The sequence below is a fragment of the Xenopus laevis genome, chromosome 9_10S, assembly GCF_017654675.1.
Source record: "Xenopus laevis strain J_2021 chromosome 9_10S, Xenopus_laevis_v10.1, whole genome shotgun sequence".
Classification (NCBI taxonomy): domain Eukaryota; kingdom Metazoa; phylum Chordata; class Amphibia; order Anura; family Pipidae; genus Xenopus; species Xenopus laevis.
This window is the reverse complement of record NC_054388.1, coordinates 38,106,770-38,124,854: the sequence shown is the minus strand read 5'-3', so window position 1 is coordinate 38,124,854 and position 18,085 is coordinate 38,106,770. Positions and strand designations below refer to the sequence as shown.

Below are 18,085 nucleotides of genomic sequence, written 5' to 3'. Positions count from 1 at the left end.
CCATGTTATGTTGTTTTTCCCCAGTGTGCAACTAAAATTCCCAACATCCTCCAAAAGGCTGCCTATAGGGCTGGATGGAAATGTCTGTGTGTGCCATGGCAGAGGATATAAGGAGATATTTGGCATGTCAAGTTGGAACGTGTTGGATTAGATATTGGGGGTGAAATGTATGAAAAATCTTTACCGTATCATGGAAGGAGTAGAGGCCTGTAGGGACCTGTCCCACTGCAGATGGCGGAGTTCAGCTCGGGTTTTGTGATACAGGAGGTTGGTATTATCATTTTCTGCATCTGATCTTCCCTCCTGATCCGCCCTGGGCCATTGGGAACCATACAGCTTTTGTAAGCATGGGGAGCAATGTTCATAGAGTTGAAAGCAAATCTGTATAGCTCTGACATCTAACAGGGTCACGTATTCTCCTCCAGGCTGGGGCTGTTCCTGCTGATTTGTACTTACAGGGAAATGCTGGTATTACTCTGATAGGGATGCACCGAATCCACTATTTTGGATTCGGCCGAACCCCTGAATCCTTCATGAAAGATTAGACAGAATCTGAATTTCCATATGCAAATTAGGTGTGGGAAGGGGAAAACATTTTTTTACTTCCTTGTTTTGTGACAAAAAGTCACGATTTCCCTCCCCACCCCTAATTTGCAAATGCAGATTCGGTTCGGCCGGGCAGAAGGATTCGGCGAATCCTGCTGAAAAAGGCCGAATCCTGGATTCGGTGCATCCCTACTCTCTGATATCTCTCTCTCTGTATAGGTTATGAGCAAACTTAGTGGCTGTTTCTGCTGAATAGTGCTTAGTGCAGGGAAATACCCACACTGACATAGGAAAAGCTGTAAGCTCCTATGAGCAGGACATGTGTAACAGAAGCACAATGCAAAGGCTCCCCCTGGTGGCTGCTGACTGTTTGTACATTTACTAGACTCAACCAGGGAATCCTATGAATAACATTGACTCCCCACTGCAGGCTCCATAACCCAGTTCATATGACCCAAGCCCAATGCTACTGGTTCCTCTGTATGGGGAGGAGGGGGGGGGGTTGTTTTTGTCTTCCAATGCAAAACAGAAATTGCCCTGGGCAGTCCCCCATGTGACATTCATGTGATCACATGTCTTGGCAGCTCTCTCAGCAGGACCCATCAAAGTCAGCTGGCTGGGGGAATTAACCCTTTCCCTGCCAAAGCAGCCAGCAGAAACCTATAGCCCAGGCCCAATGTGGGACCCATTAACCTTGGAAACCGCATAATCTTGCTTGTCTGTGTGTGTGTGTGTGTGTGTATGTATGTGTATATATATATATATATATATATATATATATATATATATATATATATATATATATATATATATATATATGCATATATATATATATATATATATATATATATGCATATATATATATATATATATATATATGCATATATATGCATATATATATGCATGTAGAAAGCTGACGCACACTGGGATTTCTCAAAAATGAATCATATTTTATTGGATCGACGTTTCGGTCCTCACATGGACCTTTATCAAGATTATCTTGATAAAGGTCCACGTGAGGACCGAAACGTCGATCCAATAAAATATGATTCATTTTTGAGAAATCCCAGTGACTAGCACCTGGGTGGTCCCAGGCCTTTCTCAAAGTAACAATTCAATATTGAAAATGCATTTTATACACACGATAAGGCGGGAAAACAACAGTCTGATTGATGTGATGTAATTGTCAGCATTTAGCGACTGCCAATCTTATCCCATTATAGGGAACCAAAAGGCTACGTTTAAATAACAGTTTAAAACAAAGTTCAAAACAAGCCACAGTGTTGCAATGTTACTTGTTGAAATTATTATAATAAAATTTGTAACAATCAAAGTGTTGCTACTGTGTATAATACATGAGGATCTAATAAGACATGGACAATGCGTTCTATCACTGGGCAATATTATACCTTAACTCCATAAAACGTATATGTTTCATATATCATTATAATAAATTATGTAAATGTCCCTCTCACTGGCTCTATATAACACTAGTTTAATGAACTCACATGTTCGTTAGCTCACACTACATAGAAGCACACCCTTCTATATACCTCAGAACTTCTAAACTATGCACAGGTGATTACCCTAGTCTCTACGCCCACCTACTATTGTGAAACCCACTAGAATGTGTCATAAATATAAATAATACATAATAAAAGGTTATATGTTCTGATGTGTATCCAAGTCACTACTTGTCCTAAAAGAAATCAAACCTGTTAATACATATATCTAAATAAATAAATTAAAATTCCCCACGTATAACTTAAAAGTAAACTACCCATACAGTACATTATGTATCACACCGATCTTAAAAAGGGCTTCATTTACCCTTAATTGTGTAAATGCTATTTGGTTTAAATAAACACTAAAGTGCTACCCAGCATAAATACCAGTCAATGACAAATGCATAAATAGAAAAAATGTGAAAAATATATAAAAACAAAAATGGGGAAGACAAAAGTAAAAAAATCGATTGCAACACGCACGCGCGAGACTGGCAGCTTCAGACAGGCCACATATCATTTTTGCTAGGCAGCTGAGGGACATTTGTTTGGTGATAGAGGAGAAGGGTTCATGTTTCAGCATTAGGAATTGGTAGATATTTTGCCAGTCAATGGAGGGAACATATTTGCCCTATTGCTCATGATGTATCAGCCGCAGGCTCTACCAAAAGGAAATACCTGTATTTTTTTTTTAATATTCCTTACATATGAAAATAGTTTGTGTTTCCAGTGGGAGGGAAATAAGCAGCCAACTGGCACAGCAAGATCCCCATTTTATATTTAATGGACAGTATTAGTCAGATGAGAATTTCCATCCTAATTTGGATATATATTTTTTTAAGCACTGTAGCCGTAGTCTGTTCTCTTTCTGTGCCCTTTAAAGGGGACCTGTCACCTTAACAAATCATTCCAAATCCTATTTTATGACATTAGTCAAGCAAAATAAACTTCACTTACACATTATGGGGCTGATTTACTAAGGTTCTAATGGTAAATTCAAATTTTAGAAAAAAAATATTTTTTTGGTCAAAACTCCCAAATTCGCAAAATTTTAAACCACCAACTCGAATTTGAATGTGAGGTTTATGACACCTCGACCCTGGAAACCGTTCTAATTTGACCACTCGCGACTATTCCTCCATTGGATGAAAATTCAATTTGAAATTTCGGGTCGGGCCTATAATATTGAATTTTAGACATTCACATTTTTTCATAAATAACATACCATTCGAATTTTGAATAAAATCGAATTTATTAGAGTTAAAAAAAAATTACATTACTCTAAAATTCGACCATTGATAAATAACCCCCTATAGGCGATTTAAATCTTTTAGTCTTGGAATTAACAAACACAGTAAGCAGGCAGGCACCATTATGTGGGCACTGTTATTAAGGCAAGCTTTAAATGATGCCACAATTTTGTTTATGCACCAGAATGTGGCAACTGATGCCCATGCACTGGCTACACAATTAGATGGGAGGGGGATGTTGGGAGGGCACTGACATCTAGAAGGGGCAGAATGGAAAGTGAAATGAATTGTCTGCCCCATCTCTATGCCTAAGGCAATATATGATTGACTGCTGAGTAGGGATGGTTGAATTATTTCGCCTTGTTTCGCGGCAAAAATGACTCCCATAGACTTGTATGGCCATGTGTGTCAAAAAAAAAAAAAGGCCCGCGTCAAAAAAATTTGGGCGTGCATCAATTTTTTTTTGATGCCCATAGACTTTAATGGGCGTCGGCAAAATTTTGCCGAAACGAAATGGGTACAATTTCGCCCATCCCTACTGCTGAGGGATTTAAACAAGTCCTGGATGTTTTCATTAAAAAAAAAAAAGTTGGGTTTCATGGGTTCATGTTTAATTTGAAATACTTTTATAATACAGGTTTGGGATCCATTATCCAGAAACCCGATATCCAGAAAGTTCCCAATTACAGAATAAACATCTCCCATAGACTCCATTATAATCAAATAATACAAATTGTTTAAAATGATTTCCTTTTTCTGTAATAATAAAACAGTAGCTTGTACTTGACCCAAACTAAGATATTATTAATCCTTATTGGAAGCAAAACCAGCCTATTGGGTTTATTTCATGTTTACATGTTTTCCTAGTAAACTTAAGTTATGATGATCCAAATTATGGAAAGATCTGTTATCCGGAAAACCCCAGGTCCCGAGCATTCTGGACAACAAGTCCCATGCCTGTATAGCCTTTTATCTCTGAATATCTATCTTTATCTTTAATAAGATGTCTTTTGCTTCATTATTTAAGAAGTCACAAGAAGAAACATCAGTGTGCAGAATATAAACACAGATACTGCTTTGGGTAGCAGTTACATTTACAAACAACTTTAAAAAAAACAATGAATAGTATATATAGTTTTTCTGTCCTTATGTAGATAGTTGGGTGGCGTTCCCCTTTATTATGGGAGGCAAAGCTAAGTATAGCCTGCCTGGAAGAGCCGCGCCCAAATTATAATCTGTACCCACCACAAAAATGATGCTTGGTTAAATGTCTGGGGGTGTGGTTTACTTAGTATATCTATCGTATAGATCTAGATTACAACTTTATGCATGTTTTAATGCAACAGCAGGGCGGGTCTGGGTCCAGGCTTCAAAAATTGATTCTGTGAAGGACTCTACTTGGTATTTGCAATATATGAAGATTATGAGTATATTCCATATAGGGATGCACCGAATCCACTGTTTTGGATTCGGCCAAACCCCCGAATAATTTGCAAAAGATTCGGCCGAATACGGAACCAAATTCTAATTTGCATATGCAAAGTAGGGGTGGGAAGAGGAAAACATTTTTTACTTCCTTGTTTTGTGATGAAAAGTCACGTGATTTCCCTCCCTGCCCCTAATTTGGATTCGGTTCGGCTGGGCAGAAGGATTCGGCCAAATCCAAACCTGCTGAAAATGGTCGGAATACCGAACTGAATCGTGGATTCCGTTCATCCCTAATTCCATAGCTAAATGGACATTTTGGGCAGGAGTGCTTTAGGCCCCAGACACACGTGCAGATTTACCAAGCGTTTTTGGCACGGTTCGCGGTCCAGGTTTTCTTTAAAAAAAATAATAATAATAATAATCCGATACGCTAGCAGTTTAAGCTTAGGCAATGGCACAATAACACTAACGTATACGAGGCGGTCAGCGCCATAGTGTGGACCGCGCCAAAAAACGATTGGTAAATATGCATGTGTGTTCGGGGCCTCACCATGCTGTATTCCCAGCCCTTCCTTATTCATCCAATAACAGCAGACACTTGAAACAATCCCTGGCATTTTATTGGTTCATCATAGATTCCAATTAATTGTTAATTTCCTTTCCATCCTAGGGGCAACCAAAGAAATTGGATCAGCGCTCACAAGGATGTGTATGAGGCACCGAAACATAGAGTCCAGACTGAAGCATCTGACTGTGTAAGTTTATAGGGATTGATTAAATTCTTATGATAGTCCCTCAATGACACCAATTTGTTTACTGCTTTATATGTGTGTGTCTGTATATGTCACAACAGCAGTCCTGCCCTGCTTTATGGCTAAGGTCCAAGCTATCTTTATAACAGGGCATTCTGTCACAGTGGCACAGATCCTATCTGATACCCACTGTAAGCAGCAGTCCTGCCCTGCTTTATGGCTGAGATTCTAGCTATCTTTATAACAGAACATTCTGTCACAGTGGCACAGATCTGATACCCATTGTAAGCAGCAGTCCTGTCCTGCTTTATGGCTGAGGTTCTAGCTATTCCGTCACAGTGTCACAGATCTGACACCCATTGTAAGCAGCTGTTACGGGCCCTTTAACAGTCTGTATCAGTGGTTATGTCTCACCCTGTAAGTATGCTCTGGCTCAGACCCTCAGGATTGAGCTGACTGCAAGCAATCGGCAAATTAAATGTGAGCTTCTAAATGTGAATTTCTCATTGTCAGGAAATTCCATATATATGTGTATAGAGTATATGGTATATGTTATGCACATACAGACACACACCCACACACACTATTTGGAGATCATATGGAGCGCTCATGAATTTTATATTTTGGGTTTATCTGGCAAATCTGAGATTTTATCCTTGTGTGGATGAGGCCATGCATCTCAGGCTAATGTTCCACAGGGGCCTATTTATTGGTTCCAGATGTGGGATACCCCTGGGTATTCTGGTCTGTCAAAAGTCCAACTGGCTACTTTTAACTCACATTGCTGCAGCCACTGACTAGCAGAGTACCCATACCATCTCTAGTGACATACACATTTGCCCAGTTTGGGCATTCTAACTGTACTGCTTGCATAGCTTGACACCCTATGGAGCAGCTTGAGCAGGACACTTGACCTTGTTGCATTAAAACACATTAATGGCAATGGAATATCCAACGGATTAGGCCTTTGATTGGATTCAGGCAGTGAAATACTTTACCCCTTTCCCTGTATAGAATGTGTGAATGTTTCATGTGCTTTGATTGTGAAGGATTGCAGTAAAGGTAGTGTGTGGGAATTGGCCGTGTGTAGCAGTGTATTATCTGGCATCTGCGGCTTGTGCCTAAGGCTGGCTGTGCCTGGGCAGGTCTGTGGGTATGTGCCAACCTTTAAAGATCCTGCTGCTACGTGCCACTACCTAAAGGATCTCCGAAGTATAACAGAATCCCTTGGTGGGACCCAATAGGTTCTCATTCTCGTATCTCTCTGGCCTTGTGCCCAGTGTCCTGGACTGAGAACGAGTGTGTCTGTATGTACGTGTCCAGGGCAGGGTCCAAAAGCTTGAGTGCTGATCCGGCAAGCCTTGTTCTGAGCAGGTAACTAACCTAGGGAGAGAAAATATGGCTTGGAAAACTCATTTGCACTATGGAGTGTCTCAGTGTAACTCACATCCTCTAACTTCCTGAGATTCAGAGATAATTAAGACCCCTTCATAAAAACTGCAAAATGTGGGGATGACACAGATCCTATCTGATTCCCACTGCTCTGTTATCTCAGCCATAAAGCAGGACAGGACTGTTGCTTACAATGGGCATCAGATAGGATCTGTGCCACTGTGACAGAATGTTCTGTTATAAAGACAACTAGAATCTCAGCCATAAAGCAGGGCAGGACTGCTGCTTACAATAGGGATCAGAGCTTTCTGTCACATTGTCACAGATCATATCTGATACCCATTGTAAGCAGCAGTTTCTAGCTATCTTTATCACACAGCAGTCAGTCGCCAGCACAGATGATGTGCCTTTGACAAGATAAAATAGCAGATTGATGGCGATAAGAAAGGTAAGGGCAAAGGTAACAACTGACTGTAGGTGGTGCTTAGCGTGTGCTGCCATGCTTCTTGTGTAGTTATTGGATCACTTGGGAACAGAACACAACACTGCTTATGTCTTATTTAGGGATGCACCGAATCCACTTTTTTGGATTCGGCCGAACCCCCAAATCCTTGCCGAATACCGAACCGAATCCTGATTTGCATATGCACATTAGGGGTGGGAAGGAGAAAACATTTTTTACTTCCTTGTTTTTTGACAAAAAATCATGTGATTTACCTCCGATTCCATAATTTGCATATGCAAATTAGGATTCGGTTCGGCCTGGCAGAAGGATTCGGCCGAATCCGAATCCTGCTGAAAAAGGCCGAATCCTGGATTCGGTGCATCCCTAATCACAGTGGAAGTGTGGATCCACTATTTTTTGGTGCTGCTTTCCCCGACCCGACTATTTGTGCAACAGCGCAGCCTTCACTCAATTTTCTTTATCCCTAATCTTGTTCACAAGGCTGCAGGGAACAGTGTTATTTAAGTTAGCGTTAAAACTCAGATACATACTGACCCCACCAGGCCCACCTTACGTGTTTCGCACCCTCCGGCGCTTAGTCATAGGTGCCGGAGGGTGCGAAACGCGTAAGGTGGGCGTGGTGGGGTCAGTATGTATCTGAGTTTTAACGCTAACTTAAATAAAATTATATTTTTTTTTACTGAAAAAAGCCTCGGGACAGTTATCTTTTGATAAAGTAATCTTTTGCATATGATTGCCTGTGAACTGGGGCGAGTCCCTTAGGCTTAACTAAGGTGGAAATAAGATGTGGACTCCCAATTGATGAATATTGCAGGGAACAGTGCACACGTTATTAGCAAAACAGGTCAGTGCTTCTTCCTCTGCCTAAACAGACGCCCCTGAGTAGGCACAACTTTAACCCAAAATCTCCAATAAGCCATTCATTGTCCTTGTAGCCTTGTGAATACGGTGCCCTCATGTAAAGACGTGTAAATAAGCGTTGCGTTCAAATTCTTGTATTATACCCAGTGACTTCTTGTCACGCACAGAATATCCCGTCACTGTTCGTTTGCGTATTGATGGGTGGAAGCTGCCATTGCGAGCTATAGTTTGTTTGCTTCTCCATACAAATGTGTTCTTTATGCCGAGAAGCTAAAAAATTGCTTGCCAAGCTAAGCTGAGGCACATAGATAAACTATTGTAAATGGCCAATATGAGAGACCGAGGAACAAGGCTGCCGCCAGGCAAGCGGTACGATAGTTCTGTAGAGATGATTTCCAAACAAGATGCGAGTAAGTATAAACAGATGTACAGCACATTCCTCATCTGTTGGGATAATTATACATGCATGTTCAGTGATGTACTGGCCCGGTTATTCCTCCTAACCGCTCTCTTGTGGGCTGGAAACCATGCCAGGTATATGGGCTTATGCTATTTCTGGTAATATGGTACTCCGTCCTTAAAGGAGAAGTAAAGCCTAACTAAAGAAGTAGGCTAGAAATGTTGTACATTATGTTTTGGGCTTCTGTACCAGCCCAAGGCAACTACAGTCCTTTAGCAGTAAAGATCTGTGTCTCCAAAGATGCCCCAGTAGCTCCCCATCTTCTTTTCTGCTAATTCACTGAACATGCTCTGTGCTGCTGTCACTTACTGAGCTTAGGGACCCACTCACAATATACAGTACACATAGAATAGAAATGTCACAATATAAGGCTGATTAGTAATTAATACAGATAATTACTACATGGCAGCACAGAAACCAGTGCAATAGCATCAGAATTTAATAATCAGCCCTGTAGCATCAGCTTATATTACAGACCAATCTCATTTTCTGATGGATAATTAGTGACGACCCCTAAGTTTAGCTTCTCAACAGCTGCTCAGAGCCCACTGAGCATGTGAGTGTCACAGACACTTTCCAAGATGGTGACCCCCTGTGACAAGTCCTGGATCATTGCTGCTATTGACAAGCTGAAACTTTAGGCTGGTGCAATAAGTTCAGTATATAAAATATACTGTTGTCCGAAGTACATGGTTACAAAGAGCTGGTGTACAATGCCATCCAAACAGCATCTCCATATTCGCCATATCTTCTGCCCATCTAATAGCAGTTTAAACTGATGGGGAGTTGTACCTTTGTTTGTTGCATCTGGCTATTTTCTGTGCTAGTCGTGCAAGACAATCCGATTAAGCCTCTTAAACTGGCAATAGAAGTGCAGATATAGCCTTTGTATCGGCCGAACGATCATTCTGTGCCATCTTCTGACCTGCCACTAACCATTCAGATCTCATAAAGTAGTAAAAGAACAGATCAGACAATGTTCTGCCCCTGACAGCAATCGTACGAAAGTTATGTCCGACAAATTTTAGTGACAAGCTCCCTTTTATATCGTCAGATCGGCAATACATGCAGCGATATTATCGTTAGCCAACAGAAATCTTTTAACCTGTCTGATCGACCAAACGACCGATCTCCATGGTATGAGAAATGTTGGGACTCTCCACACACTGTCCGAAAATCATACGAATCCTCCTTCTATCTGCACGTCTATGGCCACCTTTACTCTTGATCAATAGTACCATATATATGGAGGGTTAAAGGTCAGCAAGGCATACATGAGGATGACTTTGTGATGTTTCAGGAAAGTAGCACTTGCCCTTTAAACGTGTTCAATTGTAGTCATTTCCTTCCCCCATATAAAGCCCAGCACAGGCTTACATGTCCTTATCTAAGGAGCCGTGGCCCCAAGATGGGCTCTTCTGGATAACCATCACTGAAACAGATCTCCATAAAAACAGGAAAGCAGAGGCCGGCATCAGAATGCACAGGGCAGGCAGCTATATTTAGTCGAGAGTCGCATCGTGAGCCAATAATGAAGCCTTTGGGTTGTGCAACCACATGAAACACTCGAAGTTCAGTGCAGGTCCCGCAGCCATTGTTATGGGTCTGTGGCTTCAAGCTCAGCTTAACCACTTCACTGCCATGGGGAACCCTTTTAACATCTCACCGGCGGTATTTATAGCCAGTCTCCCTCGCATTCAATATAGGAGCTGATCCAGTATTGCTCAGCCCCTGTAACGATGCAGAACTCATATTGTATGTGATTGGTTGTCTGGCCCCTCACATATATTAGGGTCTGTTCCATTTAGGGATGCACTGAATCCAGGATTCGGTTTGGGATTCGGCCAGGATTCTGCCTTTTTCAGCAGGATTCGCCGAATCCTTCTTCCCGGCCAATCCGAATCCTAATTTGCATATGCAAATTAGGGGCGGGGAGGGAAATCGCATGACTTTTTGTTGCAAAACAAGGACGTCTAAGATGTTTTTCCCTTCCCACCCCTAATTTGCATATGCAAATTAGGATTTGGGTTGGTATTCGGCAGAATCTTTCACGAAGGATTCAGGGGTTTGGCCGAATCTAAAATAGTGGATTCAGTGCATCCCTGGTTCCATTCATACAAATAGATGTGGGGCAGGGATGACCTGACAGCTGCCTCATTGGTATGTCGGAACAAGACTTGGATATCCACCCTTGAGTCTAGCGTGCAAACACAGATTCCATTTAGCCAGGGATCCCTGACACAGGGCTTGTACCCAAATCAGGTGGAGCTGTAGAGGAATGGACTGAATAGACTCCCCATTCACATGACTGGCTTTAAAGGAGAACTAAAGCCTAACTACAGTAGTAGTTTAGAAATGTTATACATTATGTTTTGAGCTTCTGTACGAGCCCAAGGCAACCACAACCCTTTAGCAGGGAAGATCTGTGTCTCCAAAGATGCCCCAGTAGCTCCCCATTTTCTTTTCTGCTGATTCACTTCATATGCTCTGTGTTGCTGTCACTTACTGAGCTTAGGGACCCACTCACAATATTCAGTACACATAGAATAGAAATGTCACAATATAAGGCTAATTAGTAATTAATACAGATAATTAATACATGGCAGCACAGAAACCAGTGCAACTAGGATTAGAATTTAATAATCAGTCCTGTAGCATCAGCTTATATTACAGACCAACCTCATTTTCTGCTTGATAATAAGTGACGACCCTTAAGCTTAGCTTCTCAACAGCTGCTCAGAGCCCACTGAGCATGTGAGTGTCCCAGACACTTTCCAAGATGGTGACCCCTGTGAGACAAGTTTTTAAGTCCTGGATAATTGCTGCTAATGACAAGCTGAAACTTTAGGCTGGTGCAATCAGTTTAGTATATACAATATGGCATTTTAAACCATATACATTTTTAGGGGTTAGTTCTCCTTTAATAATCATTTGTCTATTGAGGCGATGACCAGCTTCATTTATATACACACACCGAGTATAACTTCAAGAGAAGAGCACTGTATATGTGTGACCACTAGGAGTGCTATCACTATAGTGATGTCCAAGAGGGCTAGTGGGCCTAGAGGAGACTAGTGCAGGGAGCACAGGCTATCCATAGCCCGACCAAACCGACCTGAGCCAGAAATATTTGCCCAACTTGTTCACCTCTTTAAACTGTGACCTTGTACCCTTTCAATCACCTTGGCTGCTTTATTCACTGTTTCATATCCGTGATCAGTCATACAGTGCAATGAGCCTCCAGGCCAGTTCTGGGGGGCCTTTATTAAGTGATGGGGTTCCACACATGGGGGTGTCGCCGTTAACTGCTAATGAATTCAATGCGCTGCAGCTCCATTACCCTAAGCTCTGGTCTTTTTGCAGAGCATTGACAGACAGCTTGATTAACCCTTTGGAAGGCAAGATTGAGGAGTGGAAGAAGGTAGCCAACCAGCTTGATAAAGACCATGCCAAAGGTAAGGACAGGGGAAACTCTGCAATACCCTAAACCGCGGCCAATGGCTTATTCCACAGCCTAGCCCTGCTCAGTGGGACCTTGTGCTCTTCAATCAGTAGTAGATTGAGTTGACTGAGCTGTTTGCTCTGTTCTATAAACCCATGCAGAGGGCAAAAGGGCAGCAAGATTATTCCTGAGGTATATCTCTGCTTTCAACAGAATTCTATAGGATGGGTATGAGCTGCCATACTGTTCCCCTGACATGATGTAATATAGAAGCACATTCCTGCTCTGTATATTTGCTGCCATATTGTTTCCCTTACACAGGACAGTGTACGGAACACTTAACAAGAGCACATTACATCTAACTTACAGACTATCCCCTTGGTGTATAAGTCGGTTTCCTAGATTTATTTTGATGTCTGTTCTCTTTAAGCTGAGGGGGGAGCCCTGTGGAATCCATTATGTTATAATTGATAGTTGAGTGAAGGTAATGAGGGGGCTGAATGCTGACAGTGCATCCCGCATCCCCCACGCTTCAGCTCCAATGGCAGGGCCAGCCCAATTCATTTACTCTATGCTTGGAAATCTAGGCCTGAATATTTATATAATATAATATATATGCTCACGCTTCTGTGTCTGCTTGCAGAGTACAAAAAGGCTCGTGCTAACATCAAGAAGAAATCCTCTGACACCATCAAGCTACAGAAGAAGGTGAAAAAAGGTATGGTCCCTACAGTATTGAGAGTATTGCTTATTGTGTGCATTTGTTTGCTGTATGTTTTTTTATATGTATGCATGCTAGCCTCCATATTGTTTCCTGTGCCGTGGGCCAGCTATCCTCTATTTCACGTTTGTGGGGCCACATGGTAAATAATAAAGATCAATAAGTAAGGCTTAAGTTCTCCTTTAAAGGACTTTCTCCTACCTGCAGTCTGCCATGAAGGTTCCCAGGCCAGCAGAAGCCATTGTTTCTATCCATCTCAGTGGATAGGAGCTCAGGCCTGGGTCGGAGAGTATTCCTGGGAGTTAGGCCCCAGAATTAAACTTCCTGCTATGAAAATGAATTCATCTGTTTTTTTGGGGGGAAGGAAGGGGTGGAGAGAATTGCAGGAAACCCACTCTTCTCTATGCAGTTGTAAGGTTAACCTGACACCCCCACCTCTTCTCTTGTATACAGGGAAACTAACACTGAGAGTAAAGGTTCCTGTTTTTCCCTATATTCCTTTACATATGAGAGGGAAATGCCATATTGCTTGCCTCAGTAACAGAAGCCTTAAAATTATCAATAGACTTCAGCCACACCATTTATAAACCGCATACTCTAAGGTAGAGCTGGCCATATGTGCACTGATATTAGCCTGGCAATGCCCATGCACAGAGGCAGCTCAATGGCCTGCCCAACCTCTATCTGCCTAAAAATCACCACTTCTGAGGACTAAGATAATATTGATATTTTGAGGACTGTGTCCAGGCATCCTTTTCCCTATTTTTTCATGGCTGGGGTTAGGGATCAGAGTATGGTGTTTGAGCCAGCAGCTGGTTGGATAGGGCAGGGGTTTCCCTGGGCTTTTCTCTCTAGTGGAGATGGATTTGTGGAACGTGCTGGCAGTGATGCCTGGGGGTGAGCTCATGGCTTCCTATCCTGAATGAGGCTTTTGTGAATGCCCTGGATTTTCCTTGCCATTCCCGTGGCTCCTGCCAACTAGTACAAGGGTGGGCTTCAGTACTTGCATACAGATTTATGTGTTTCCCATTTCAATAAAGGGGTGGTTAGAGGGGGAGAAACCATCTGACAGAATTCCCCTGTTTGTGTCTGAAAGCAAATCCCTGTAAACACAGCTACCTTGGCTGCCTTTCTCTGCCCATGAATGTACAGCCTGTTATCCTCTAGGGCTGCTCCAGCCAACCAGTAGCCACTTCCTGTCCAGCCCTCCTTCCCAACAGTGCAGCCAGGCGAGCCCTTCAGTGCTCAATGAAATCAATACCAGACACTTTCCCTCCCTCCTGACTCACGTCTTCCCTAAATACATCCATTCCCCCAGCATTCTGGGGCTATATACAGTCACTCATGCATCTCCATGTAAAGCATCCTTCCACAACTATATCTTTCTTGATAAAGGAGCAGAACTGTGTCTTCCATTAGTCTAATCGGCATCACGCTGATTTGTGCTATTTTGGAGGATTTAATAGAGAATATACTGTTAGGGCAGAGACACACTCTCAGATTCAGGGAGATTTTGTTGCCCAAAGATAAATCTCCTCTTCTTCGGGGCGACTAATCTCCCCGAACTGCCTCCTGCCTGCTAGAATCTAAATCGGCAGTGGGATGGCACTCGGATCGCCCCAACGTTTCCTCGTCAGGCAAAACGTCGGAAAACGAAGCGCACTGATTGCCTTCCCGGTGGTGATTTACATTCTAGTCGACGTGAAGCAGCTCAGAGAGATTAGTCGCCCTGATGAAGAACAGATTTGTCTCCCCGAATCTGAGCGTGTGTCACTGCCCTTATTAGTAAGGCTAAGCTGCTATCTGAGGCATTAGACTGACCCAAGTGGAGAGGGTTCTTATCCACAAATGTTTGGCATCTAGTCCATGTTTCACAGTAAAGGAGCGCTCACTTCCTCATATCAGAACCCAGCCCGGAACTGTCACATTTCCTAGGGTAGCATTGTGTATGACTCGCTTCCTTTCACACCATGGCCAAGATAAACCCCAAAATTAGTCACCAGGAAGCAGCCGATGTGCCAAAGCCAAATTGCTTTATATCTTTATCAATAATCTGCTTTTCTGCCGCAATGGAAAAAAAGGCAGTTGCACAAGAACTGTGCCTCAGACTGTTGCGTCCAGGGTTTCTGTAGTGTTCATTCAAACCCTTTCTGCCTGTAGTTAGTGAGCACAAATGCTGGTTTGTTGCTTATCGACACTATGGGTGAGTGTGGGGCTCGTGAGAGTTAGTTAATTTCTAAACCCCCCCCCCCATCCAAGGAGCAATTCCAACCATGGCCAACTCCCAGGCTTTCTCTAGTTTTTACCCTGTGCCTGGTCTCTTCATATTTGGCTTTATACAGTATTTGGGAGCTGCCATGCTGAGAAGAAGACTGCAGTCTATAAAGAATGCTTCAGCAAAATCAACTAACATGGCAGCTCCCACTCTTCTGTGGGGTATAATGTTGCAGGGGCACAGTATTCATAGTAATATGTTACAGGGGTCTTCCTGGCATTCTAAGAGTGTGATATTAATGGGGGCTGCAAGTTCAGTGTAAAAATAAAAACTGGGTAAATAGATGTTTTTGAAAAATGTTTTTCGAATATAGTTAGTTAGCCAAAAATGGAATGTATAAAGGCTGGAATGACTGGATGGCGAACAGAACAGAGCACTACTTCCTGCTTTTCAGCTCTCTAACTCTGAGTTAGTCAGCGACTTTAAGGGGGGCCACATGGGACATAACTGTTCAGTGAGTTTGCAATTGATCCTTAGCATTCAGTTCAGATTCAAAAGCAACAGATATAACCCATGTGACCCCCCTTAAGTCTCTGATTGGTTACTGCCTGGTAACCAATAAGTGGAAACCAAGAGAGCTGCAAAGCAGGAAGTAGTGTTCTGGCTGTTATGTTAGACATCCAGTCACCCCGGCCTTTATACATTACATTTTTGGCTATCTATATTAGAAACATGTTTTATTTTGCACAGCCTATTTATTTACCCAGTTTTTATATTGAACAATTCCTTTAAGCATTGGACCTTGAGGTGCCCTGCGGCTGACAGAGTCTGACCCATTCCCTTGTGTGCAGGTAAAGACGATGCCCGGGTGCAGCTGGACAGTGCCCTTCAGGATGTCAGTGACAAGTATGTGCTCCTGGAGGAGACGGAGAAGAAGGCAGTGTACAGGGCACTCGTGGAGGAGCGGGGTCGATTCTGCATGTTTGTGTCCTTCCTCAAACCTGTTCTGGTATGTTATTAACCTACATCCTGGTAACGCTGCCATACTGCAGCCATATTCTCTTCAGTGTCTTGCTGAATTGTGCTTCGACAGGTATGGGACCTGTTATCCAGAATGCTCGGGACCTGGGGTTTTCCGGATAACAGATCTTTCTGTAATTTGGAACTTCATACCTTAAGTCTACTAGAAAATCATGTAAACATTAAATTAACCCAATAGGTTGGTTTTGCTTCCAATAAGGATTAATTATATCTTAGTTTGGATCAAGTACAAGTTACTGTTTTATTATTACAGAGAAAAAGGAAATCATTTTTAAAAATTTGGATTGTTTATAATGAAGTCTATGGGTTTTTCTCAACCCACACATCGGTAGAAAGTACCTATACTGGCATAGTTTTATTATAGCATCTCTCTATACAGGGTATGAACAAACTTAAGGGCCTGTTCCTGCTGAATTGTGCTTTGTACAGGGAAATATCTGTGCTGGAATACATTTTTTATATGTGGGTGTCAGATGTACAACAGTCCATTCCAGCTCAGCATGTGTTTTCTTGTTGGTATTCCTAAGATCTTCAGCCAATCAGCACAAGGGAGGCGCCGATTGAATCTCCTTGCTAACAAGCTCACAAACATGGCACCTGAGGGAGCTAGCACACGGACAGATTCAGGGAGATTTAATCGCCTGGCGACTAATCAGCTCTTCTGCAGGGAGACAATCTCCCCAAACTGCCTTCCCTGTGCCTGCCGTCTGCTATAATGCCAAAACGCCAGCAACAATACAAGGAAACTTCGGGCGACTTCGGAAATCTAAGCCCCGCGAGTGCTTTGGCGCTGGCTTTTTGTCATTATAGCAGGTGGCAGGGAAGGCAGTTCATGGATATTGTTGCCCTGCAGAAGAGCCGATTAGTTGCCAGGCGACTAAATCTCCCCAAATCTGCCCGTGTGCTTAAACCCTAACACTGTCCCAAGACTGAGCAGTCATTGTTTGTGCAGGCGACCCCATCTCTCAGTATGTGGATAGGGAGGTCTGGCTGGTGGTTCCCAGTGGCTGCTGGTTCTACCAAATCATGAGGCATCTTTTATGTGTGATTGCTCTTATTTACCCACATTGCTCATTTACCCTCATGCCTATTTCTCTTGATATATATATTTACAGTATTGTTTCCCTTAGACTGTACAGTATGAGGGTACAACATTTGCTGTTTTGATTGGTGACTGTTGGGCCGACCTGTTCTGCTTCTTTTCCTGACAGGACGAGGAGATTGGGATGCTGGGGGAAATCACGCACCTACAGACCATCCTGGAAGACCTGAGCAGTCTGACTGTAGAACCCAGCAAGTTGCCTCCTATGAGTGAACAGGTGGGTATCAAACCAGATTTGGCTTGTGGTTAACCCCTTATCTGCTTCCAGTGAATATATAAATGCTAATGCGTTTCTTTCCTTGGGAAGCCAGGGAAAATGTGCCATTCACTTTGGGAAAGGGGCAAATATTCCTGTGCACCTTGTTAGCCCATTCATGGATATGGTGTGCCGGCTGTTGGCTAGAAGGATGCAGGTTTGGTAGCCAGCCTGTGTCCTACCATAACCCAAGAACCGTGGGAAGGGACTGAGCCTCTGTGATTGTCTCTGTGCAGGTGATACACGATCTCAAGAACTCCGATTACAATTTCACCTACCAGACCCCGCCCGGCTCACCAAGTGGAACACTGTCACGGAAAGCCAGCACCAACAGGTAAGCACCCCCCTTCCCTGGGGTATTTATATGCTGCCATGAGGCCTTCTACTCACTGGCATTCATTTGCCCATGGGCAGTAATAGTCCATAGCAACCAATCAGTGCTTGGCTTTTTTCAGGAAGCTGCAGGTAGAACAATGAATGCAACAATTTGATTGGTTGCCATGGGTATCCGCCCACAGGCAAATTTGTCCAATGTTGATAAATGACCCCCACTGTGTTCAGTAGCACAGAAACATTACATAGTAAAAAGCAGGATTTGTTTTTGACTAGGGCAGCAGGGGAATTGATTCCAGGCCCCCAGCATTGCAT

At 42.9% G+C, this 18,085-nt stretch overlaps 1 protein-coding gene across 4 annotated transcripts in view; it reads left to right on the top strand.

The window, feature by feature from the left end:
* The window catches only part of mtss1.2.S (metastasis suppressor 1, gene 2 S homeolog), a 64,094-nt gene that overhangs the window by 39,880 nt on the left and 6,129 nt on the right, over window positions 1-18,085 (top strand). For 3 of the 4 annotated variants that reach the window (XM_041578976.1, XM_018237407.2, XM_018237408.2), the window contains exons 4-9: window positions 5,400-5,484; window positions 12,024-12,115; window positions 12,746-12,820; window positions 15,890-16,047; window positions 17,291-17,398; window positions 17,674-17,771. In XM_041578976.1, the coding sequence (XP_041434910.1) occupies window positions 5,400-5,484; window positions 12,024-12,115; window positions 12,746-12,820; window positions 15,890-16,047; window positions 17,291-17,398; window positions 17,674-17,771 (616 nt within the window). Of the gene's footprint in view, window positions 1-24; window positions 268-5,399; window positions 5,485-12,023; window positions 12,116-12,745; window positions 12,821-15,889; window positions 16,048-17,290; window positions 17,399-17,673; window positions 17,772-18,085 lie in introns of all 4 variants that reach the window. The other variant, XM_041578977.1, reaches the window with a different exon arrangement.